This window comes from Quercus robur, chromosome 7 (genome assembly GCF_932294415.1).
Source record: "Quercus robur chromosome 7, dhQueRobu3.1, whole genome shotgun sequence".
In the NCBI taxonomy this organism is placed as follows: Eukaryota; Viridiplantae; Streptophyta; class Magnoliopsida; order Fagales; family Fagaceae; genus Quercus; species Quercus robur.
Window position 1 is genome coordinate 19,437,361 of NC_065540.1, and position 25,626 is coordinate 19,462,986.

Consider the following 25,626-nt stretch of genomic DNA (forward strand, 5'->3'; position numbering starts at 1 on the left):
ATAAAATAGACTCTCTCATTTTCAATGCAAAATTAAACATTTTCACTAACTCCTTATCTTCTATATTCACTCCCACATCTTTACATTTATGTTGTAATATTTATTCATTTTAATTAATTAATATTAAAATGCTCCAACACCAAGTTCCCTCTCCAATCCCTCACCACCATTGCTATATAACAACATTTTCTACCAACAATTGCATCACAATTAAGCTTAATAGAGTTATGTACAGGTCTTGACCATCTATTGTTCCTATTGGATGAATTCCTGACCTCACTTGACCCTTGCATCTGCTTGTGTTCTATTGCATTAGCTAATGCAAAGACCCAACAACTGATTCATCGAAAGCTAAAGTCCCTCATTAACTGCTTTATTTCCCCAATGCCAGATGCAATGAAGGGCCAAAGCCCTAAAGATCAACAAATCTTCTCTTTGAATCTCATCAAATCGAAGAATTGGTGGAGGGTGTAAGATTCATCACCAACTTTAGTTTGGACGGTGAAATATTTTTCGTGTCATGTGTTTGTATATTAGGGACAATAGCTTAGGCTAGGTGAAGATGCATCTGTACTGCCTTTCTTCACTTTTCTTTAGCCATGTGTTTTCTACCTTGTCCACTAGTGTAGTTTTATTTTCATTTGCTTTTAGGTGAAAGCATTTAATGGTTTGTTTTCTTGTCTCCTCTGTAAGTTCTATATAAGGTTAGCTACGGATTGCGTATCAAAGTATCCACTATCCAATACAAGCATTGTATCCAATAAAGCAAGAAGTGTGTGATAGTTCAAAAAGTATAGTTTCTACGAAGAATGATATCCAACCAGTGTAAGGGAAATAGAGTTGCTTGCTTTTGCAAATTCGTACCAAAAAGACCATGAGGAGGAACGCCCAATAAAAAGCAATGGCCAAAAGCCCATGGGGAAGAAAGCTTAATAATAAGGCCCAAAGGCCCACCAAGAATACCGAAAAAAAAGAAAAATCCAAAGAAAACAAAAAAGAAATAAAAGCCTAGACTTACACCTAGGCTGAGAAAGGAGTGCAAGGGAAAGTGATTTTCTTTTTTGATCCCTGGGAAAGTGATCTATAGCAGAATAAATCTGTTGCAGAATACAAATCTTTTGCAAAATATAGATTTTCTGCAGAATACAAATCTTTTGCAGAATGACTTTGGCAGATTAAGGCAAATTGGGTCTAATACCCTTTTGATCCAGTAAACGTTATTTGGCCCACAAAAACCCAAATCCTTTTGTATAAAAGGATAGTAGTGAATACTTTTTTTTTGAGAAAGGGATAGTAATGAATACTAATATGAAGAAACACAATAGAAAGAAGCAAGGAATAGTAGAAAGTATCAGCAGTAGGAATTGCGTGAAGGAAAGAAAAACCAAACTAAAAGAAATGATAGACATAGTAGGAAACAAAGCAACAACAGCTAGAAATGCATGAAGGAAAAAAGAGCAAAGAGAAGCACGATAAGACAAAGCAAAAGCAACAAAAAACACGTGAAGGAGAAAGAAAATAAAATCAGAGAAAGAACAAAAGTAGCAAGGCAAGTGAGTAAGGTAAGGTCTAGGCTTTGCCCTTCTGCATCTCAGCCATGCAAATGAGTAAGGCCCACGACCAATGAGGTGTCGAGGGTGTGGTTTGATGGAGGGGGAAAATGACTTAGATTTGGTATCTTGCCGAGACCACTTTTGATAATATGCTTTGCTGGTAAAGCATCTTTACCAAAAATGGGAAGAAGGTAAGTGAGAACTATTTGATGCATGCTAGAGAATGACAATAAAGAGAATTAATGATAAAGAGAAAGAGAGAGGCAAGGTTGTTATGGCCGATTGGCCTTAGACAAAGAAGTTTGTTGTAAAGCCAAGGTAGTGGAATTGAACCCACCTGTACACGGCCAGAATGGTACATTGTGGGTGTTGGCTAAATGTCTAAAACAAACATAATGGTTGGTGAAAACAAGCGTAAAAAAGGAAAATCACATAGGCTTGATCTTAGGTATAAAAGAAACGGTTCCCATGAATGTGGGAACTACTACGACAAGAATAGTAGGAAGAACAACATAGAAATTAAGGAAAAACATATGAAGGAAATTTGAATAGTGAGTTGAAAGTGAAAGAAGAGAGAAAAGAGAAAGAACGTGATATTTGAGAGAAGAGAAAAAGTAGAGAATACATGGCAGAATTAGCATGTGTCACTAGGAATCCTTTCCCTCCCTTAGAAAACACCAAAGCACACTCTTTGCACTCTCCAAAGGATGAATACTCTGTTGATGGCCATTTCGGAAGCCCAAGTGGAAGGGAGAAGCCTAGCAACACGGATAGAAAGGAGCTAGCAAACGAATAGAAAACCCATTAAGCCCAAGTGGTAGGAATAATGGATCATAAGCCCATGAAATGAACAAATGGTTCTTGAAGAGGTAAATGGGCTTAAAGGACCTTAGAAAGAGAGAAAAAGCAAACCATGGACAATATATAATATGGAAAAGTGAGAATGGGCCGCGGCAGACCCAAAGTAATGAAAGCAAAGAAAGTAAGAGGTTGATGGCAAGCCCATAAGTCCCAAGGATGAGGAATAACGTATTTGGGTCAGAGAAGCCCAAAGAATTCAGTAAAAGCCCATGGTAATGCGAAGTTAGGAAAAAGGCCGAGGAAGTCCAAGGAAAGCAAACGGGCTCGGGACGCCCAAGGGAAAACAAATGGGACACAGGAGCCCGCTAGTAATGTAACACAAGAACCAATGGCCTTGTTGGGCCATTGGGGGAAGAATAAATGACAAGCTTAAAGAAGTCCAGCCAGATTGAAACAAAATAACTTCACAGCAGGAATGATAGAGTGGTATGAAAAGAGATAGTAGCAGGAAGAAGGGTGGGCTGAAGAAAAAGCAAAGCCCACTATTTAGCAAGGCTTGACCCAGAATAGGGCAAGCCATAAAGGAAAGGGGAACAGAAAATGGTTAAGAATGGACGGCAGACTGTGCAGACCAACCACGGCAGACGCATGAGTAGCAGGCAGATTTTGGACATACATGGAAGAGAGGCACGCGTAAGGCCCGAACTTCACCAGCTTGTACCCAGCCAATATAGGATACAGTGAGGTCATGGGTCAAAGGTAAGAGGGCATGGTTTGGTGGTGGGGAGAGGGGAAAACCTATTTTTGAGGTTCCTGCCAGGGTTCTTTTGGGGGAAGTGTCCTACTGGGATGACATACAATCTAAATGGGCATAACTGAGCTGGAATCACTAGGTGCATGTCGTGAGGGATAGGAAGAGAGAAGGCACCCACACTATAGTAGGAAAGGGTGTCATGGCAGACAAACAAACAAAATAGCTTTCTTTTGTCTGGCGATGGGAAGTGGCACACAGTCGGACCAGTGGTGGTCGGCAAGTACACCCAGACCAGACAAAGGTGGTTAAAGGCTAGAATAGTAAAATCCGGTCATGGCAAGCACTATAAATAGGCCTTTGCCGTGTACAGGAACAACAACACAACAACAACAGTAAGCACCACGGTATTGAAAACTTGAAAGTCAGAAAATAGAAACAAGGATTAAGAAAGAAAAAAAAGAGAAGAAAAAGGGGAATATTAGAAAAAGGAAAGAAAAAGATAGAGGGTTAGAACGGCAGACATGCACCAATAGGTTGATTCCCTCTCTCCCTCTCAAAATCTTGCTCTCTGTTGGAAATGAAAGGCGCTCCTGTGTACTAACCATTCAGGTCGACTTCCCTCAAAGTGATTAATTTCCATGGCAGGATCTCCCTAAAAGATTATTCACTTTGAGAAGAGGTGTTCTTCCCTTTCTAGTTCTGGTCCTGCGGATCAGACTTGATCTAATTTATTTACTCTCTCAATCAACTCACATACTACCCACTTGTTCCCCTTTTACTTTTCTTATAAAATGATTGTTGCTAAGACTGTGATTATCTTTTTTTCTTAAGAAATGTTTATCTGTTCACCTTAATAAAGATCTCAAAATATTTGATTTTATTATTATTATCATATCTGCCTGCCGCAATTCATTTGAAACAGTTCTGCCCGCCATAAGCGTGTTCCTGGCAGACGAGGAATAGTTTATGCACAAGCTGGACTAAGTTGAGTTGCAGTTGGATCGGTCTTAACTCCCTTACTCAGAACACTCGGACCCAATACTGCAGGAGGCAGCCCAGCCCACTTTAACCACAAAAAGGCCCACTACATACTCTAACTCACATTCCAAACCACTCAACTTTGTAGCCTAATTGGGTAACAAGGATGTGTAAGTTGGAGTTGAGCTCTCTTAGTAATTATCCTGCTCAGAACACCTTTCTTTTAATTCATGATTATGCTAGTAGAAACCTTATGTATTCTTTGTTGACACTTGTATTAGTGTGTTTAGTTTTAAATAATTCTGCCATACGTATATATATACATTATAGTTCATATTCTGCAAAATATATTTTATATATTTGTGTCTGAATACGTATAAATATATATACGAATATATGTATATAAATATTTGAGACTACACTAACCCATGTAAACTAATATTTGCTTGATGGGTAGTTTCTTTGGGTTTTAGAGTTTATGTGTAGAAAGTGGAGAAATATTTATGCAGAAGAAAATGGAGAATAGTCACCCACATTGCAGAAAAGTGCAGAAAACTTTATTGCACAACAAAAAGTTAAGCAAAGTTAGTTCCGCAACAGAAACTGGAGAAATGTTCCTTTTGTGATAGAAACAGAAAATAAGCCCAGTTTGCAGCGTCATCCCCTAGACTTTGGACTTAATGTTTGTGCACAAATTGGTAGCGACAGAATGGGACCTTGGAGCCCATTCTGTGGGAGCATCAGACCCAACTTCCTTCTTAGAAAAAACCTAGACTAAGCGTTGTCTAATTACATCAAGACACATGTCTAAAGTACAAGAAGTGCAAAAACAACCTCAACAAATAGCAAGAGAGAAATAGTGTCGTGTGTGTAGCAAAGTGTGTGTAATGTATTAAATATCAATAAAAGCTTCAATTTTATTGATAACTCCTTTGTATATTATTTATTTGATTGTGGTGAGATTTATCGCAAAGTATTTAACAAAATACTTCTCTTTTGAGTGTCAAATTTATTTTGACAAAACTTTCACAACAGCAAATCTCTACAGAGGCTCTAGTAAAATCTCAATCAAATGAATAAGAAAGAGAAGTTGTAGGCTATCAATTCTCAAGCTCAATTGGTTACCAAACCAAACAGCTCTTGCAAAATAACATTGAGAGAATAAATGCAATTAAGTTTCTGAATCAAAGCCACATAAAGGACATTTTAAATCCCTGGCAGTAAGAATGTTTGATATGATTCCCCATAAAGGGAACTTTTGTAAACTCAAATCTATATATTTTTTTGTTTGTCATTCACATTTAATAACATGCCTACCCCCAACCAAAACAACATAGGTTTTATCCAAAGCAAATGCATCAACATACTTCGAATTTTTTTAAAATTTTATTTTAATAAGTACCAACATACTTTGAAAATCATTTATGTTAATTCAACAACGATCAACTGGTAAAGTTTTTAATGGTTGAATAAGAGACGTAGGGTTCAATCCCCACCTACACTTAAAACCGATTAGTGTCTTGATCTGATGATAAAGAGTCATCATCGGGAGTAAACGCCATAGGTTGAAACTTTTTATTAAAAAAAAAAAAAAAATTTGTTGATGCCCGCTTTTGACAAAAGGTCCAATGGCAGAAGAAGCCCAACAATAAGGAAAATAGAGGAAAAATGAGTATAAGTGGTAAAAGTAAGATAATAATCTCAATAGGCCAACGTGGCGGGAATGACAGCCAGCAGGCCTATGGAAACAATAAGCGGTAAAAGTAAAGCAAATGGGCCGAGAAAGCCTAAAAAAAGAGGTAGTAAACCCAATGGACTAACACGATAGGAATGACAGCCAATAGACCCATGGGCATAATAAAAGGAAAAGGTAAAGCAAATGGGCCGGGGAAGCCCAAGAGAAGAGGTAATAAATCCAATGGGCCAACGTGGCAGGAATGACAGCCAGCAGGCTCATGGGCATGACAAGAAAAGGAATAGCAAAAATGGAAGCCTAGTGGGAACTTCTGTCCAGACAATGCCTAATCCATGAGGAAAATGAAGGGAGGTAGTACAAGCCCAAAAGCCACACATCCTTCACGCTGTGGGAGATAAGCACAAACCCAGTACACACAACAAAACAAGACAAGGCAAGAACGACAGGAATGACGTCAAAGTAAACGAAGACAAACACAAAGGATAGTGGAACTCACACAAGGGCCGAGGCACCACCTACTTGTACCCAGCCAATATAGGACTGGTGAGCCATCAGTTAAGGGATTTAGAGGGTGTGGTTTGGTGGTGGGGAGAAAATGGGGTCTATTTTGGGGTTCCTGCCGAGGCTTCTTTTGGGGAAATGCCTTGCTGTGATGGCATTTCACCTAAAAGAGGCAAGCAAAAGGCTGAGACCACTTGATGCATGCCATAGAGATAGGTATAAAGAGAGCTTCCAATCCTTATCCATTTGGGAGGGTAGAAATTGAGAGAGGAGAGAAACAAAACAAGGAATTTTGTCTGGGGATGAAGAGTGGTGTAACAAGCACACTTTAAGCAGAGGTAGTGATGGGGCAACCAATAGGTTAATGGGCAATCCTGGAGAGATGCTCACAAGAAACCAAAAACAGTTGGTGAAGCCTTAGAGACAAAAAGGAGAAATCCCATAGAATCAAACAATATAAAAAGGAAGTGAGGTAACCATAAATAAGGAGGAACACACATGGAGAAAAGAGTAAGAAAGAAACTAAGAACTAGAGAACAAAAGAAAACTAAGTGCTAAAAAGGGAAGAGAGAAAACAGGGCAGAAATAGAGGCATGCATCAGTAGACTATCTTTTCTTTCTCTCTCAACATTCCCACTCTCTGAAACTCTACAAATTGGAATTCAAAACCATTTAGGCCATTTCCCCAGCACGAGTAATTTCAATGGTAGAAACCTGTAACGAGATTACTTGTGTTGACATTTGGTTCCCTTCTTGGACCTGTTCTAGTTGAGTGATCTAACCTTAGACCGGGAAAGCAAGCCATCTCTATTACACTTGCTTAGAATCGTCATCACCACTCTGTAGTGGCACCTTTTAGCTTGTTTGACATTCTCGTGGTTATTCATTTTGTTGTAGTGTTTTATGTTTTTTAGCTATTCTGCTGTGATTTCCTTATTTTTATTTACTGTATCAATTGTTATGCGGTAACCTTGTTTATTTTATTTGCGGTATTAGTTGTTTTGCTGTAGTTTCACTTTGGTATACTTTATCATAGAAGTCATTTTGTTGTAGTATCTTTTGCTATGCTAGCTATGACAGTTATTCTGCTATGACTATACCACTGTGCCTAGTCTGCTGTACAATTTCCGAGTTGTCTCAACATTGGGCATGCCTGGCTTGCACACAAACTGGCCTGTGGTATAATTCCAACGAGACCAGTCCTAACTCTCTTACCCACTAACTCACACCTTGGTGTAGCAGACGGGTTCAGCCCATCGACTAAAAAGGCCCCCCACAACAATCAACACTCCTATAAAAAAATCAACATTCTTCTCCAAAAAAAAAAAATAAAAGTAAAAAAAAGTAAAAAACGGTTGTTAATTATAAAAATCATCTAAAAACTGAACCAAAATTTACCAGCTAAATTCGGAGCCCATGAATGAGTATATATATAGATAGCCCAATTGAGAGAAAGTCAGTCTCGGTATCCCCAACAAAGAAATGGGTCAGAAACTCTGAACTCAAACCCAATCATCAACCATCCACCAAATTCGGAGCAGATTTTCCCCCAAAACCAGAAATCAAATCCAATCCAATCCAATCCAATCCGAAGTGTGAAGAAGTACATCTTGTTTGCTAAACTGGAATTGAAATGATCGAATCAAAATGATGGCTTCATATCCAAGCAGCAGCATTCATTTCACATGCCTCCGGTGCCCCTCCGGTTCCCCCTGCATTTCCTCTGCTTCTCCTTTCCTTAAATCTTTTAACTCCACCATTCCCGGCCCTTACCTTAAAAAGGTATCACCTTTCCTAATATATATATACACACACACACTACTTTATACATATAAAATTAATACTCTCACTTCTTACCTTATATAAATGCTAACAACTATACCTAATATACTTGTTGTGTCTCTCTGATACTCATAGACTCAAACATTTCCTCTTGTTTTTTATTATAGCACCCCCAGATCTTGTCTTCCAAACCTCCTCGGCGCCGTAGCTTTGTTACCTCGACTTCCACGAGGGCTCAAATGGCCGCCACCGAGGAGAAACCCATCTCACAAGACAGAATGCTGGTCAGTCACTCACTTTTTGTTTTGTTGTTGTTGTTTTCAAATTTCAGATTAAGAAAATCTATGTCTTATTTATTTTATTAGCAATTTTGGAAGTATTCATTCAAAAAAAAAAAAAAAAAGAAGGTTTTTTTTTTTTTTGGAAGGAAAAATGTTGCCAAACAATGTGCTAGCTTCCAAACTATGCTATTACAAATTGGGTTGTTGTTTATTTATGTTATTGGGATTTTTGGGTTCATTGGATTTCTGGGCAGACCAATCAATTGTTGGGTTGGTTTGGTGTATAATAAGCTAACAAGTTAAATTAATTGAATGGAGTGGATTTCAGGTATTTGTGCCTCCACATCCATTGATCAAGCATTGGGTTTCAGTTCTAAGGAATGAGCAAACTCCTTGTCCCATATTTAGTAAGCAACAGAATTATGCTGAATTTTCAAATTTTCAATTTGGGTTCTTGTAATGGTAAATTCTATTATGTGTTGCAAACATGTTTGAGATTTTGTTGTAATCATGCCTATTCTATAGGATAGACCTTTATGCATTTAAATTTTCTTGATGTGTCGATCCCAGTAGAATGCTGTAAAGGAATTATATATATATATATATATATATATATGGTTGGGTTCAATTTACATCTAGTGTAACTTTAAGTTATGTTACACCACTCTATATTTTTTTTATTATATGCGAATTTTAACAAATCTACCTTTGGATTAGATTTTCTTCTTATACTCTACATGCTTGCAAAATTTCAAGATAATTTGAGATTAATAACTATGTCATCGATCAAGTGTTTAAATTTCAAGTTTTGATGTTTAAAATTGTGTATAAAAGATGGGTTTTTAGATTGAATAGTAAATTGCATATGATTGGCACAAAACTTGGTATGCATGTTAAGAACATATTTAACATGTAATCCAATTGTGGGATTTTTGAAATATCAATCTAATAAAAAGTATAGGATAAAAAAATGTTAGCTTCACCCTGAACAGAACATATTGTAACATCACTCTATTTTCAATTTTCTAAAATTATTTATTTTCGTGGGCTTTTGGTCCTTTTTTCTTCTCTTGATTCTGACTTGGGTTTAACATTTTTAAACTTCAAATATTGTAGGGAATGCAATGGCTGAGTTGGGGAGACTACTTATGTATGAAGCTTCGAGGGATTGGTTGGTTAGTAGAGTAGATGCATTGTGCATGAAAATTGTCAATTTTGATAATCCTAGTGTTTCATCTTTATCTTTTTCCTTTCTATATGTTTGTGTTTCAAATTTACTTTTGAAATGCATGCATTTTATTTGTGGTTTCTGTTTATAGTGCATACAAATTTACATAATGGCATTTGTTTGTGAATGATGAAATTCCAAGCAAACGTGATACATAGTGCTATTCCTGCTAACAGGGTTGTCCAAGATGCTCTTTCATTTTCTAGTGTGATTAAGATATATGTTTCTTTTAATTACATTTCACTATTCTTGTTATCTTTCTTTGCCCCCCTCCCATAGAGAAATTTATAAGAATTAGAAATTATTGGAATTCATCACTAGGTATTAAATTAGACAATGTTTTCTATAATACAGAAATAACTTGAATGTTAATCTTTCCTTTTTTTTTTTTTTTTTTTTTTTGGGATAAAAAAATATGATGTTTTCTAATATTAACCTATACACAAAACTCCTACACTTATGCTTTTGCAGCTAGATTTTTGTTAGATGTTTTGGATTATTTGTTTGTTTTCAGCCAAATCCATTGTTTGTTTGAGCTTTTCTTATTTGCTTTTAAGGTTTGATTGTGGAAATTGTAGCAATTTTTATTTGCTCAGCAGAACCTTCTTTATGTTTGTAATTTTTTTTTTCCTTTCTGTGTTTTTCACTGATATCAGCCTACCATCATGGGGGAGATTCAATCACCAATGGGAGTTGCCTCCGTTGAGTTCATAGATCCAAGGGAGCCTGTGATGGTGAGTTTATGGTAGCAGTTTTGCTTGTGTTTCTTTACTTTTGTTACTCTCTTGGGGTGATTGTAAGTTGTATAGCTGGAATTGGTTAGATATCTGGTGGTTATTATACTAAATTACACTTTTGACCTTTAAAGTTTGGGGTGGTTTTCATTTTAGTGCTTTAAGTTTGAGATTTTTCATTTTGGTTCACAAAGTTTGATTCTATTTTCAAAATGGTCATTCTGTCCATATCTGTGACTAATCTGACAGCTAAGAGAGAGAACGTCATCTTTTTGTTGGAACTTAATGGCCAGATCCATCAAGGAGATAAACGGAAGGACAATTTTGAAAATGGAATCAGACTTGGTGGACCAAAATGAAAATCTCAAATTTAAACATCCAAAATGGAAACAAGCCTGAAATTTTTGGGGTCAAAAGTGTAATTTAGTTTGGTTATTATATATTTGCTCACAGTTTTCCATAACATAGTTGCTAGTAGTTACATCTGCCCTGGCTGTGATACAATCTTCAAGGTCTTTTTATGGTCAAATGATGTCTGACTGAGCTGAGATTTTATGCTGGGCCATCAACTTATACATTATTCTCCTCCCTTTGCAGGTAGTTCCAATCCTAAGAGCTGGTCTAGCTCTGGCAGAACACGCATCTTCAATCTTGCCAGCTACAAAAACTTATCATCTGGGTAGGGAAAGCCATACATGATGTCAAAGTAGCAGCGGGAAGTTGGGGGGTCATGGTGTTTAGAATTTTTTGTTAAGCTTAATGCTTTCCAAGTAGTCTGCTAATAAGCATGATAACTAGCTTGTTATTCGTTAACTGACTTAATTCAACCAGATGTGATGTTAACTTTTATTTAAAATCTGCCTTATAAGACTGGAGTTCATGTCTCTTCAGGATTTCAATGTGATTGACTACTTTGGTGGTTTTCTTTCTGTTTTGCAAATAAAGGGTTCAGCAGAGACGAGGAGACACTTCAGCCAACATTATATTTGAACAAGTAAGAAATCCCTGCCATGAAAATGAAAATATGGTTTTTCTTTCACACCTGAATGCTTAAACGAAGGTCAACTTGAATTTTCACATTGCTTCTATTTCAAGTTATACTTGAGTGGCATAAGACACTATTTAATTCCCATTCTTGTTTATTCTTTTGATTTTGTTCCATTTTCCCCCTTTGCTTCTCTCTTAGTCATTTCCACCTTGGTGTACTCTTTTTGAGGTCTATTCTTTTTTAGGTTACCCGACAAATTTCCTGAAGAGTCTCGAGTACTTGTTGTTGATCCCATGCTGGCAACAGGTACAATTCTAATGGCTGGAGCTCCTACGATTATGTTCAGTGACGGAATTATTCTTTGACTTGGGGGGGGGGGGGGGGGGGGGGGGGGGCAATGGCCCCCCTGAATTTTTTTTATATAAATGAAAACTAAAAAATAAAATTGGTCACCAAAGCCAATACACAATAGGCATCTCATTCCTTGTGACTCTGCACTATGTGATCATGTGTATCCATGTGGTGTGTGTACTAATGTGTATTGTTTTTTACTTTTTGTAAACGTTTATTGATTATTTAGTATTTTTTTATGCGAATGACTTGAGTTGTTAAGTTGTTTGAGTTTAGTTATTTGTTGTTTGGGACTTAAAGTTAGAAGTTTGGTTCTTTTTATTTCCTTGGCAATGCTAATTAGTTTTTTGGCATAAATCCCATTTTCGTCCCTACATTTTCACGCGATTCCCACTTTGGTCCCTAACTTTTTTTTTCACCGTTTTTAGTCCCTATCGTGGAAAACGCTTATCATTTTCGTCCTTGCCGTTACATCAAAGACGGAACTTGCATAGCTGGCAGACAGCTTAAGTTAAGAACATTAAAATAATGCCACATAAACCACGTGGCTTTCCACGTTAGCATTTAAATTAAAAAAAATTAAAAACAGAAATAAAAATAAAAAATTACATTAATTGAGATCTAAGTGTGTCTTGAACAAGAACACAAACCCAGATTTAAGAACACAAAATTAAAATCCAAAAATCACAAACCCAGAAACACAAACACAAACCCAGCAATAGATCTTCTTGGTCAACCAAACACAAAAGCAAAAAACACAAACTCAGCAACTGATTTTTCTTGTCAACTAAACACAAAAACAACAAACACAAACCCAAACATCAGTAAGAATACAAACACAAACCCAGCAATCCATCTTCAAAAAACCTGCAATCCATCTTCAGAAAACCCAAGTCCAAACACAAACCCAAATCCAAACTTGACTACTACTACTCAATCGCCTACTGTTATTGGAATCGGAATCGGATTAGAGCCGGCGGCAACGGCTACGAAGAGCTTGTCCGCGCCATGAGTGACGATCTTCGTCGACGATTTCCATACGGAGGAGCCAATATCATCGATGGCTTGACTGACCAACTTGAGCGATTCTTGAGAGATGGAAGCACCAGTGTCGAGCGAAGCCGGGAAATCCGTGATGGCACGCGACGCGACCTCTCGGATCACCGACGTTTCTTTCTTCAACCCGGACCCAAATTCTCTACATCGCGTCAGTAGGTCTAGATCACTGACTTCGATTTTGACGCGATCGTTTTGATCAATCCACAGAAACTCCAAATCGCGGTGGAGTCCGAGTTCAGATCTGGGTTTGGATTTGGGTCCAGGTTTGGTTCGGGAGCGTCGTCGTTTTGGGGTTGGTCCGGGTCTTCGGAGAAGACGGATTTGAAGAAATCCATTATAGTCAGCTCCTTGTACCCATTTCTTACTGATGTTTGGGTTTGGGTTTGTGTTTGTTGTTTTTGTGTTTGGTTGACAAGGAATATATGTTGCTGGGTTTGTGTTTGTGTTTTTGGGTTTGTGATTTTTAGATTTTAATTTTGTGTTCTTACATCTGGGTTTATGATCTTGTTCAAGGCACATTTAGATCTCAATTAATGTAATTTTTGGTTTTTATTTCAGTTTTTAATTTTTTTTAATTTAGATGCTGACGTGGAAAGCCATGTGGTTTATGTGGCATTATTTTAATGTTCTTAACTTAAGCCGTCTGCCAGTTGTGCAAGTTCCATCTCTGATGTAACGGCAGGGGCGAAAATGATAAGCGTTTTCCATGATAGGGACTAAAAATGGTGAAAAAAAAAAAGTTAGATACCAAAGTGAGAATCGCATGAAAACGTAGGGACGAAAATGGGTTTTACGCCTAGTTTTTTAGTTCAATAATATTTGACATATGATTAGATGATAAGTATGACTTATATTTGATTGGTAAATCATGGGAAACCTAGCTACAATATTAGATTTATTTAAAAAGAAAAATGATTTTTTTTTTTATAAGTAAAAAATGAAAATAATTTAAAAACAAATGTTATGTGTCTTTTCTTTTATTGATGTCAAGTGAATTTATTTATAATGATGACACAACTATTATAAATTTTACTAGATAAACCTTACAAATTGATGTATCAATCGTTAAGACACAACAAATAAGTAATTAATTAGTTTATTTATTATATTGTTGATGTGACACTAAACATATTCATTGCCATATCAATTTGTAAATATTTTGTTGTAACATTGGTAGTAGTATAATGTCATGTTAGTTTGTAAGCTTTTAATATCAGTAGTAGCAGCTTTAGCATTTTTCTTGTCAATATTTTATTAATACTGAATAAATATTAGTTTGCATTTAAAAATAAAAAGTCGGTTATACTTTGGCCCCCCATACGGTAAACTCTTGGCTCCGTCCCAGATTATGTTCACTATTCAACGTATTTTATTATCAAACATTATAGAGTTTCTTTCTCCATCTCATAAAGTGGTTTGATCAAATGTAATCTCTAGTTCTTCCAATTATTCTTGCATTTGGTTGGAGGCTTAACCTAAGGTCCTGATTTATTTTTTGCTTATGGTCAAACTTTGTTGATCAACCTTTTGAATTATCCATGCTGGTGTTCTTTGCTACTGACTTATGCTCTCACGTTTATAGCATCACTAGCTAAAATTGTTACATCTGTGCTGCATTTTGTTCTTTATATGATTAAAATTCTATTTGAGCAGAAAGTGAGATTGATATTCTTTTCATTGCATTCTTGATAATCAATATCAGGTGGCACAATAGTGGCAGCTCTCAATCTCTTAAAGGAACGTGGGATTGATAACAACCAAATTAAAGTGGTAAATAATTTAATTAGATATCCTCAGTGTTTCTGATTCTGTTTCCATAACAGCAACCTGAATTTAATTGGGATTAAGGCTTAGTTGAGTATCCTCCTTGGTGTGTGTGTGTGTGTGTGTGTGTTTTTTTTTGGGAGTAATCCTCTGTATTGAGTATCCACTGTGTGTTGAAGTTTATATGTGGCTAATTATCAAACTGAGATCCTAAATGGGTTGGATTAATGTCATGATATAATTTTGTAGTAGAAGGCCTATCAGCAATTTTGTTGTAGAAGCAGTAGTTTTATCATTATTTTTTAAAAAGAAAGAATCTTGTAGACGGAGCTGGTATTGTCTTGCCTACGTTGGTATGGACTTGAAAGTTATTATATTGCATTCATTGTTACATACTAGCTCTATTTGTTACAATCATTGTTAGTACACTACTAAAGAAACTTCTGTGCTGCAGATATCTGCTGTGGCAGCCCCTCCAGCTCTTCAAAAGCTCAGTGAGAATTTCCCTGGGTAATAATGTTATCAAATCAGATTTCATAACTGCAAATGAAATCAGCTAGCATTCCTTTAAGTTTTTTTACTTTGTCATTTTCCAGGCTACATGTATACACCGGAATAATAGATCCCACCGTCAATGACAAAGGGTAAGTACCTGCTTTAAGGTAGTTAGTTTAGGTACATGGATATTGCAAGTATGAGCAATATATATATAAATATAAATATATATATATATATATTTTTGAGAAACAAACACATACGAGGGGGAGAGCGAATGTGGTTTTAGCACAAGCACATCACAAACTTAACTCAAAAGTCATGGTTTTTACTATTGTATTTGATCGGGTTTTCCAGGTTCATAATTCCTGGGCTGGGAGATGCTGGAGACCGTATCTTTGGTACATGAAGTCACCCAATGTGCTGACCGAGCCGATTCTTAATTGTCACCTCATGCAATTTTGATATATTGAACTATCTCCTGAGCCGAATTTTTTCTTTTTAAAAAAAAAGAAAAATTAAAAGACATTGAAATATCAATCATCGTGAGTTTTAGCTAGATTCACTGGATTTTGTATAAGAAGTTTGTATTGTTCAGAGTATTAGAGAATTCAAATCCACTTGTAACTATTCCTATTCACACCCAAATTTGTTACTACAACTTTCATTTGAAAAAAGAAAAAAACCTTCTTTTTATTTTAGTTTTTCTTATAATTCAACTGTTACAACAGGGGAGGAGGAGATGAACTTGTTTTTTTAATGTTTCATTTTTGATATTGAGTTTATTAATAATGTTTTATTTTGGTCATTGTCATCATCTCATTGACTGAACTTGGTTACGTAACTTTTTATTTATTTATTATTATTATTATTATTTATTTATAGGAGGTTTACATGGCTAATTGAACACTCGGCAAATTCAAAGATGATGTGGCTAATAAATAATAAAAATGATGGCATTAAAATAACAAATTAACAACATCAGCATTTGAATAAATTAAAAAAAAAAAAAAAAAAACCCTAACCTTTCTTTTCTTGCACTTTCTTGGCAGCAAAATACCAAATAAACATAGAAATCTGAAAATCCCCACAACACCACCGTATGAATCATTCAAATGGATGAGAGGTAATAATACGGTTATTTTGAGGAGGAAAAGAAGATGAAACCCTCTATCAAACCCAACAAAAATAAACACCCCACACTCCAATAATAAAACCCATTAGAGACCAGAATACAAATAATTTGTACCACTTTATATTCCACCAATTACTATTTGTTATATGTTTATTTATCTTTTTTTCTATTTTAAACTTTGACTATTTTATAAGGAAAATTAAACAAATACATGACAAGTTGTGATTAATGGAACATAAAGTGTAACACAAAAAGTGGTACAGATGATTTGTATTCTTAGAACAAACAACGAAAATAAACAACTTTGGTTTTGTTGTAACTTCGTTGAGGTAAAAGAGGAGAGGACCCAGGCTTGAATCCAAGCATTAGAGATCTTGAGAGGGCTGCATTGGTTGATGAGACAGTAGAGGTCTTGAGCAATGTTATATGGTGACCCTTGGGATTTATCTTCCTCGTATTCTCAACACATTTTGCGAGAAATGCATCACCAAAGTAGGTACTGAAGATGGTGCCAATAGTAGTATTAGTACTAGGAGTAGTTATTAAACAAATCGCCAAACCACATCTACTCCGTTCCACTCTGATGACCTAAAACTCGGAGCTAGGTTAGTCCCAATCTTAGGATTTTAGGGGTTTAATATTTTGGTAGAGTAGAAGAATAACTAACTAAAAGCCCTTCATAAGGAGCAAGTGTCACTCGTTTAGCATGTTTAAATGGCGGAATTTTTTTTAGAGTTAGCATCCTTTTTGTTTGTTTTTGGAACATGTTTCCAAAAGAATGATGATGAGGGGTTTGAACCACAAAGGATCCTTTTAAGATGATAGTTGATCTCAGGGCCGGCTCAACGAATTTGGATCCACTAAGACCAGCCCACTAACAAAATGTGTAGGACTCAACTTGATCTACTAAGACTAAGACCAGCCCACTATCCCTCCATAGCTCCATCCCACTAAATTTGATTTCTTAAAAAAAAAGTGTAGGACTAGGATCACTAGATTAATACTTTAAAAAACGTGTAAGACTAGAATCACTGGATCAATACTCTAACTTTCATACCACTAAATCCAATTTCCTAAAAAAAAAAAACCAAAACATGTAAGACTAGAAGTATAGAATCAATACTTTAACTTTTTAAGTGGGCCCATTTGGACCATTCCATAGCCTTATAGAGAAATCTAAAGAAATCAAAACTTAAGAGAACAAACAAAAAAAAGTAAAGAGTACAACTAAACTAAAGTTCAGCCAAAAAGAAGAATAAAAACCCAATAACAAACTCCTCTTCATAAAAAAAAAAAAAAAAAAAAAAAAAAAAAAAAAAAAGCACCCGGTAGCAAACCATGAAGAAGACGAAAGAGGCAAATGAAGAGAAAACAAAAAACGAACTTGAAATGAAGATCTGTGAACACACTAAGTCTACTGGCAACACCAATTGTTGAGTAAGCCAACTAAAAAGAGTGTTTTTTTTAGAATCAAGATGGAGAGAGTGAGCGTTTTTTTGTTTTTGCCTTTTCTTATTTGTCTCTTTTTTCTTTTTTCTGCCTCTTGTAATCTTTTCTTCTGCATTTTGTTATTTGTATATTGAGAAAATCAGTGTCTCTCTTTCTCTTCCTATCTACATTTCAAGTAATAAACATGAGTTTTCTTAATGAAATGTGATATAAAGGTTTGGTCTAAAAGATATTTAGATGTTGTGATTTTTTTTCCTGAGAAAGCTAAAGATTTGGTAACGTGTGATTAGCTATCATATAATATATTATTACTATTTGGGACCCTCTTACAAGTGGGGGCCTTTGGCGGTGGCCTTAATGGCCTATAGGTTCAGCCGGCACTTCTATTGAGGATCTATGGCTGTCTCCAAAATTTTGGAACTATGCCTCGATAATGAACCTATGTTACATTTTGTTTACGTTACAATGCATCAATTTCCGTTCAATTAGTTCGATCCCTAGGTGAGGTGACATAAACCAATACAGAATCAATTTCTTTTGTTTTATTAACCTGCTGGAAAATTATTCCCCTTAACAACAGTACAAAATGTAGTAATTCTTACACAGTCAAAAAACTTAATAGTCTAACCCCCCCCCCCCCCCCCCCCCCCCCCCCCCCCTTCTCTTTCTTTTGCGAATGTCTCTCCTTTCTATTTAGACTGCTACAATAAGCATTCACATAAGAGATGGCATTTACATAAATATTGCTACAGCACAGCAGTCACTTTCATGCTGCCCTCTTATTGCTCAGTCTTGATACAAAAACAATGAACTTGTAACTGACTGTAACATCTACTTTTTTCAGATTTCTTAGTGAAAACTCATGTCCTAAATCTTGTTAATATGGGCTTGGCCAGTTCCACTTGTGTCTCGACTATTACCCACAAACAACGATGTCTCCATTTGGCTTTTGTTGCTGTGTCCTTCCACCATTTCTTTTCTAATCCTGCTTTTAAAGAACCATGATTTCTGAAAAGCCCTCGAAGCTTTCACAAAGAATTAACTAATGTAAACATTGTTCCAATTACAGCTTTGCATCTATCACAAAATCCATGATGCAAAAAGATTGACCAACTGAGAACATATCTCAAGGAACTTGCCATCAACCCACTTGATGCAACCGCAAGCTTAGCTAACTGCCACCATTTCAAATCCATATTCTCTCTCTTCTTTTGGTTGATAAACAGAATTCCTCCCTATTACAATCAAATACTCATGTGGAAGTGGAAGTTTCCTTAACCTTAACAGCAAGCTGTGACTGCAAAAATAGATCACATGAAGTGGTCCAAAGTTCCTGTGCAAGTTTTCTGTTTTGCGAAAGCGCTGAAGAGTTAACGGTTCTACCCTTTCCACCAAAAAGGTATACTCCAGATATGTCCTGAAATAATCAACACATTGACATGGATTCCAATTCAAAAAGAGAACAAAACTACACCAAAATCCAATTCAAATATGTTTCAGCTAAATGTTTCTAATACACATGCAAGGAGAATCATACCCAAATAAAAAGAGTGATCAACCTCAGCAAGAGGTTAGTAATGTTAGCACTCAATTGAAAGCTTTCTAGTAACCCATCGACTAAACTAACTCAAGAAAACATGAAGGGTAATTGAAATCTTCAATATAAGGGTCCGAACAGCCTGTCATTGGCCAATCTAATAGATTTTTACACAAACAGCAATAGACTAAATGGCAAGGAAGCACGGACACAAGTACGAGTACAGACAAGGGTACAAGTACAACACAATGAAACAAGGAATTTCTGAAAAATTATAACATGAAATAGCCAGTACAACACCAGTATGACACAGGTATGACATGGGTACAACACTCTAGATGAAGTGTCTGTGCTTAACAGGCCCATTTGCAAGCACTAACATCAGCAGAAAAATTGATCCTTGATATAATCCATGTGACATCAGTATCAAGTAACAGTCAACACTGAATATTTGATGCCTTGGAGTGTCCCACCTATTAAAGCAAGGCATGTCCAATAAAGGACCTTAACTAATACAACTTCAAAGAACCTAAGACAGAGGCCCTTACCATCCAATCTGTCCATAGAACACAATCGAAACCTCATCACAAGCAATTGATGTACTACCACCACACCACACTAAACAATACATGGGCACATTTGAACAGCCTTAATAAAGAATGAACTTCTCAGTACCTATCAAAGGGGTGTAACATTGAAGATATAAAAAGTAATAATAATATGTTTAAAACATCAAGTAGTTCTAAATGTCCTGAGCCAAGAATGTCACTTTCAGCATAAGTTGCTTAATATTACTAAATAGGAAGAGCATCTAAGATATTCCAGAAATTATAGATGTATATCAAAGTGTAGGACAAGACCTAGTTGCATTACACAATTACACTCCAACATGCCAAAATGTTGTGCATGGTTATTGCTTCAGTACACAATTAAATTGCTGATATAAATACTGGTGTTGGACTGACACATGAAATTTTAGGCAGAACAGCTTAAATGTATATATAATGAAAAAAGGTGTGCCTGCATAACAACTTCGGTTGGAGAATGATAATACAAATCATTAGGAGTAAAACTCACTGGTGGAGCAAGGGCTGCATCAAGAACAGATCTTATCCCTTTTTCAGGTGATTGCAAAAGGCTGAGAAGCTTCAAGACTGTAAATGCTACACAAGAAAGGCAGGAAGGAACCTCTCGCATAATTTTGGTTTCCACTACTCCAGGATCCACAGCACTTCAAATCAAACCAAAACAGAAACAAACATGAAGTGGAAATTAACATGAATAAGCACATCTTGCTAATGCATAATGGATGACAGCATTTAGGTAAACCTAAAAATTCTCAAATATTCTTAAAAAGCAAGAATGTTGTACATGGTATGAAAGTGGAAGACAAGAAGTCTAGTCTACAAAGAATTAAAAGACAAATGTAGAGATAAAATCCTAGTTTTTAATGCATGAAGCCCAGAAAAGGACAAAGATGTATTTAAACAATTGCACTCAAGCAAGTTTGGTGATAATTATACATTCATTAGGTAATTTATATGTTCAAAAATACGTCAAGCCCCAAAAAGAAATGAAAAATCATAAGAAGAAGTAGAATCAAGTTTGTAATCACATACATGACAGAGACCCGATGAGATTTTTCCATCGAGCTAAGTTGTCGGTGAAGTTCATAGGAGAACAGCAGTAGGCATACTACAGCAAAAAATGGGTACTGCTTGTAAGGTTTCAAATAAAAGGTAATATGATATATCAGGTGGGGCATTTATATCTTACATTTAGAATTCTCATAAATACGAGCACATGGATATGGTTTGGTTCTTGAGAAGCAGTTCCCTGAAACAGTTTCCTTGTCAACCTGCATATTAAAAACTGAAGAAAAGGGAGGTCATGAATTTCGTATTATATAATCTGTTAGCTGATGCAATTATGGCTTTCAACGCTTCTACCTATAAAATCCTGTTAATAAAGCAATTCAACTAACCATCAAGCACCATGTGAAAAATTTGATAGTGTCATAGTGCAAGAATTCTCATCATTGCATATATTTCCCTTTTTTTTTAATGACATGGAACCTCACCAAGGCCCCTACTTTGTACCCACCCCTGGGGAGTAAACAATGGATACATGACCCCACTTGCCAGAACCGTGTATCAAGTAATCCAAGGGAGCTCCTAGTGGGGATCGAACCCAAGATCTCTGGGTCTACAACTCATCCCAAACCTCCAACCATTAGGCTGCACCCTGATGGGTTACCTTTATTTGCTCAATAGAAAGGCATCATAGCATATCTTATCTTGATGGATCAACCAAAATGCACTTTTCTTTTTCTGTTTTCAGGGAAGGCAATAGTCAGGTTTTAGTGAGTTAGCACATACATTCATTTACCATTTAAATGAAACATTACACTTAAGTGCCTGGTGGCCTCTTTGACACATCAATATGCCTATCAGAAAAAATTCAGCACTAACATTCTTTTACAAGTCTCCTTTCTATTTCTTCTTTACTTCTTTTTGTTCTAACTATCACCACCATGTTGACAGATAAAATGTATCAGACATGGATAGAAATTTCAGAGCTAATGTCAAACCTATGGCATTGGCATAGAATCGAGGTTGAGCAAACAGTACATGGACAGCAATTACAAGTGTACAAGTTCTTCCTAATGAAGAAAGTTATGGTCCTATCAAAAAAACAGAAAGTTATGGTGAAGACTAAAATCCCCACTAATTGTTCATAGAAAAAAAATGTTTCACAGACATAAATAGGAACCAATTTTACCATTTCGATGAGTAAAGGATGTAACATTCACAATCCGGGAAGGAACAGGACTATTACTGAGAAGTGGTAGTAAAATTTTGGTCAAACAGAATGCACCGATGTAATTTGTAGCCATCATCCTGAAAACACGTGTAAAATTATCATAAAACAACCCATGATTCTTCATGTGGGTAGGAAACAGGGATGTATCACAGGCACTAAAATGAGTAAGGTATTTACTTCAATTATTTGTGATAACATCAAAATGTATTTTCCAAATATGCAATACAAAAACAAAATCTGCTGAAAAATGGAGCACCAAGAAAAAAGCAATTTTTGCATAATAGAGAAAGATATGAGATGGAAGATTAAAGAAATAAAACAAAAGACAAAAGGGACTTCTATGCAATGTTGTAAGTTGCAATTACATGAGGGTCAAGTCTAATTGAGCATGGTAATATTGGTTTTAAAAGTTCAGAGGTCACCAACAACTTATGCTGGATAGATCAAATTACACAAATCAACTAATGCAATACAGAACCAAAATCTGCTGAAAATTTAGGACCAAGAAAACGAATTTTTGGCATAATATAGAAAGATATGAGATGGAAGATTAAAGACAAAAAACAAAGGACTTACTACACAATCTTTTAAATACAATTTAATGAGGGTCAAGTCTAATTGAGCATGGTAATATCGGATTTAAAAGTGCACCAGCAACTTATGCTAGTTATATCAAATTATACAAATCAAAAGCAAGCTGAAACTCATCCAACTTCTTGCCAGGTGGTCTGCATGTCTGATGAAATTAGCAGAGGTGTAACATAAACCATGTAAACTTATTTCAGGACAGAAGCCAACTTCATTTAAAAATAAATAATATGTAAAGAAGATTACTGATCATAGCCTTCAGCTGTGAGTCTATATGATGTAGCTAGTATCCCAGCATTGTTAATCAATAATTGGACCGAAGGATGCATATTTGAATCGAACAGCCACTGTTGAAGGGAGCCTTTAAAGTTGAATATCGACTGGAAGGATGACATATCAACCTGAAAAGCTTTGAGATGGGCATCCTTATTCAAACTTTTTATCTCTCCCACAGTCTGTCAATAAGAGAAAGTATAAGAAAAAACGTAAATTGAAGAAGGTATGTTTAACAATAAACTCCCACAAAATTTATACCTTTGATAACAAATGGGAGGACCGTCCAACTGCATATACAAAATGAATTTCAGCCATTCACCAATAAAAATAATTAAAAAAATATCCTTGCTTTAAAGTAGCAATTTTTTTTATTTATTTTTGCAAAATTTGAAAAGCCTATAATTTGGATATCCACTTGCACAGTCAAAATATCAAAATAAAATTTATTTGGATATCCCTATATAGTGTCAAACTATCAAAAATAAAAGAAGTGATGCCTGATAACTTGTTTTTTCACTATACTTGATGTGTCAGAATCAGCACTGACTCATTCAGCAAGCTCTGTGATAAACTTCAGGTGTAAATCAAAGACAAAGCATACTTGAATGGTTAAAATATGAAGAACTTAAATGCTTCCAATTATGCTGTAGAGAAAGTTATTAACAATTCGATAGGGCAGATTGCACATAAAAGGATGTTTGTGATAAGAAAGCAGATTAAAATAGTTTTAACTCTTTCATTCAATTTAAGTAATGTATTTTCTTTGAACTAGTCCTTAAAACTACAACAGAACACAAGATTTGTGTGCGTCTACCCTATGTGGGTGTCATTGTGGTTGGACATATCATCAGATTATACTTTTCTCTGAGAAGAAACATGCTTAGCAACATTTTCGCCAGGCTACTTCAATCAGCTCAAAATTTTAAAACAAAAATAAATAAAGGGAATGGATGAGAAGGGCAGAATGGCAATACCAAGAACAACACAGAAGCCTTCCTTTGAAAGAGCATAAGCAGCGGCAGCACCCAACCCTGATGTAGCCTGCATCAATTAATTAAAAAGAAAAATAAAAAGAAATCAAACTAGTTGTGATTGGCAAGGAGCAATTAAAAATATACAAATAAATTGATGACAAAAGAATCGTACGCCGGTGATAATGCAAACAGGCTTGATCGGAGTGGCTGCAGGAGCACAACGTGGGAAGGACTTGGATTTTGGAGCAAACAGAAGGTGCCAATAAGAGACGAGAAGAGATAGCGTCCAAAACACCGCCATTCTCCAGAATTCAAGGGAGCAAATGAACTGCATTGCCTTCCCCAATTCCTTCATCATCTCTACTATTCCCATCACATATATAAAATACGAATATCCTCCAAAAATCAATCTCAAAACTTCACAGCACTACTCATTTATAGACCAGCTTTGGAGTCTCCCTGCCGTGAATCACAATTCACAGCCAATGCAGCAGTGGCACAATACAACAATTTCTACAACCCCAAAAACCAAATACTCAATAACAACAATAATAAACGTAAAATGTTCTACACTGCCATTCTATACTCATTACTCATATATATAGATTGATTGCGGGTTTCATCTTAGCTATTGTGCCCAAGACACCATATCTCCCCCCCTCTCTCTCTCTCTCTCTTGCAGGGTGAAACTCGAGTTTGTCCAATACTGTGTAGTAGCAGTATACAAAACCACATGGATGAGAACTCCCACCGATCAATATATGATCGGAGCGAGTTGCAATGGGTTACCAACCAAAGTATCCATTTGGGTTAGCTGTAATTTTGAAAACACAGTATTGAAATCACAATTAAGCGTTTTGGTAAAATTTGAAAATCGAAATCATGCTTCTGTCGATAAAATTGTTGTTGTTTCAAGTACAAATTACCAAAGGGATAGACAGAGTAATCTCAATCTCTCTGACGAGGATACAACAACTTACAAGGTAGAGGGGTTGGTAGAGGTGAGGACAACGGTGGTTCGTTAGATGCTTTTGTGTGGGCCGAGCTCATGGCCACGGGCTTAGACAATTATAGCGGGCCTCTTGAGCTAGGTCTATATTTTGAGATTAGTATTTTGATACGCTGATGGTGGAGCAAAAAAGTGTCCTCAAGACCGATCTTTTTCTCCTCATCACCATCTGTTTCTTTGTTAATTATACACTAAAGAGCACTCGCATAGTCATATGGGTGGGCGGATTATAGAAAGAATGTGAAAATTTTATACAGTTTTGCCTAAAAATGATTAAAGGCATGGTTTTAAAAACCGAACCGGTCAAAGAACCGTTTTTTTTTAATTTCCTGTTCAACCCCGGTTTTTGGCCGGTTTTAGAGCTTTTAACCGGACCAGATTGGCTTCCGATTCCCGGTTGAATCGGTCGGATCGGTTCGGTTTTTAAAACAGTGATTAAAGGTGTTACGTTAATAACATTTTTATAAATATTTTTTTAACAAATCCTAGTTTATAGGTTATTTTAGGTTTTTAATTTGAATTTATAACTAAAATTACTTTGTTGCTTACTAGAATTTGTTGTGAAAATGTTGTGGATATGGTATTTTTCAAAAATGATAGATATTTCCTCCAAACATGCTTGCAATAATTCCTACAAACAGGGACATGTGTCAATAAAATAAAAAGAACAGTTTTGCCTAAAAATTCATTTTAGTTTTTTTTATTCTTTTGTTATGTATCTTGAAAATGAAAGAAGAAAGTGGATGGTGGTTGTTATATACGAAGAAAGAACAATAAAAAAAAAAGCAAGAAAATTCAATATTTTAATGAAATGTAATGTAAAAGTATATTAACAAGTGAGTACATAAAATAGAAAAAAAGTAGGTTTTT

At 35.9% G+C, this 25,626-nt stretch overlaps 2 protein-coding genes across 2 annotated transcripts; one reads left to right on the plus strand and one right to left on the minus strand.

Annotated features, from left to right (window-relative positions):
• Nucleotides 1-7,728: 7,728 nt before the first annotated feature.
• Nucleotides 7,729-15,661, plus strand: LOC126692664 (uracil phosphoribosyltransferase). The gene is made up of 12 exons (XM_050388358.1): nt 7,729-8,065; nt 8,233-8,349; nt 8,675-8,753; nt 9,463-9,521; nt 10,231-10,308; nt 10,906-10,987; nt 11,254-11,302; nt 11,541-11,602; nt 14,409-14,476; nt 14,925-14,980; nt 15,067-15,114; nt 15,323-15,661. The coding sequence occupies exons 1-12, from the start codon at nt 7,931-7,933 to the stop codon at nt 15,372-15,374; spliced, it is 885 nt and encodes a 294-aa protein (XP_050244315.1). The 5' UTR covers nt 7,729-7,930; the 3' UTR covers nt 15,375-15,661.
• Nucleotides 15,662-18,262: 2,601 nt separating this feature from the next.
• LOC126692665 (uncharacterized) lies at nt 18,263-24,908 on the minus strand. Its single transcript, XM_050388359.1, has 9 exons — nt 23,920-24,908; nt 23,748-23,814; nt 23,032-23,060; nt 22,744-22,952; nt 21,868-21,986; nt 20,863-20,958; nt 20,706-20,781; nt 20,164-20,317; nt 18,263-18,966 (listed from the first exon to the last, which is right to left on the minus strand). The coding sequence occupies exons 1-9, from the start codon at nt 24,118-24,120 to the stop codon at nt 18,802-18,804; spliced, it is 1,116 nt and encodes a 371-aa protein (XP_050244316.1). The 5' UTR covers nt 24,121-24,908; the 3' UTR covers nt 18,263-18,801.
• Nucleotides 24,909-25,626: the final 718 nt, after the last annotated feature.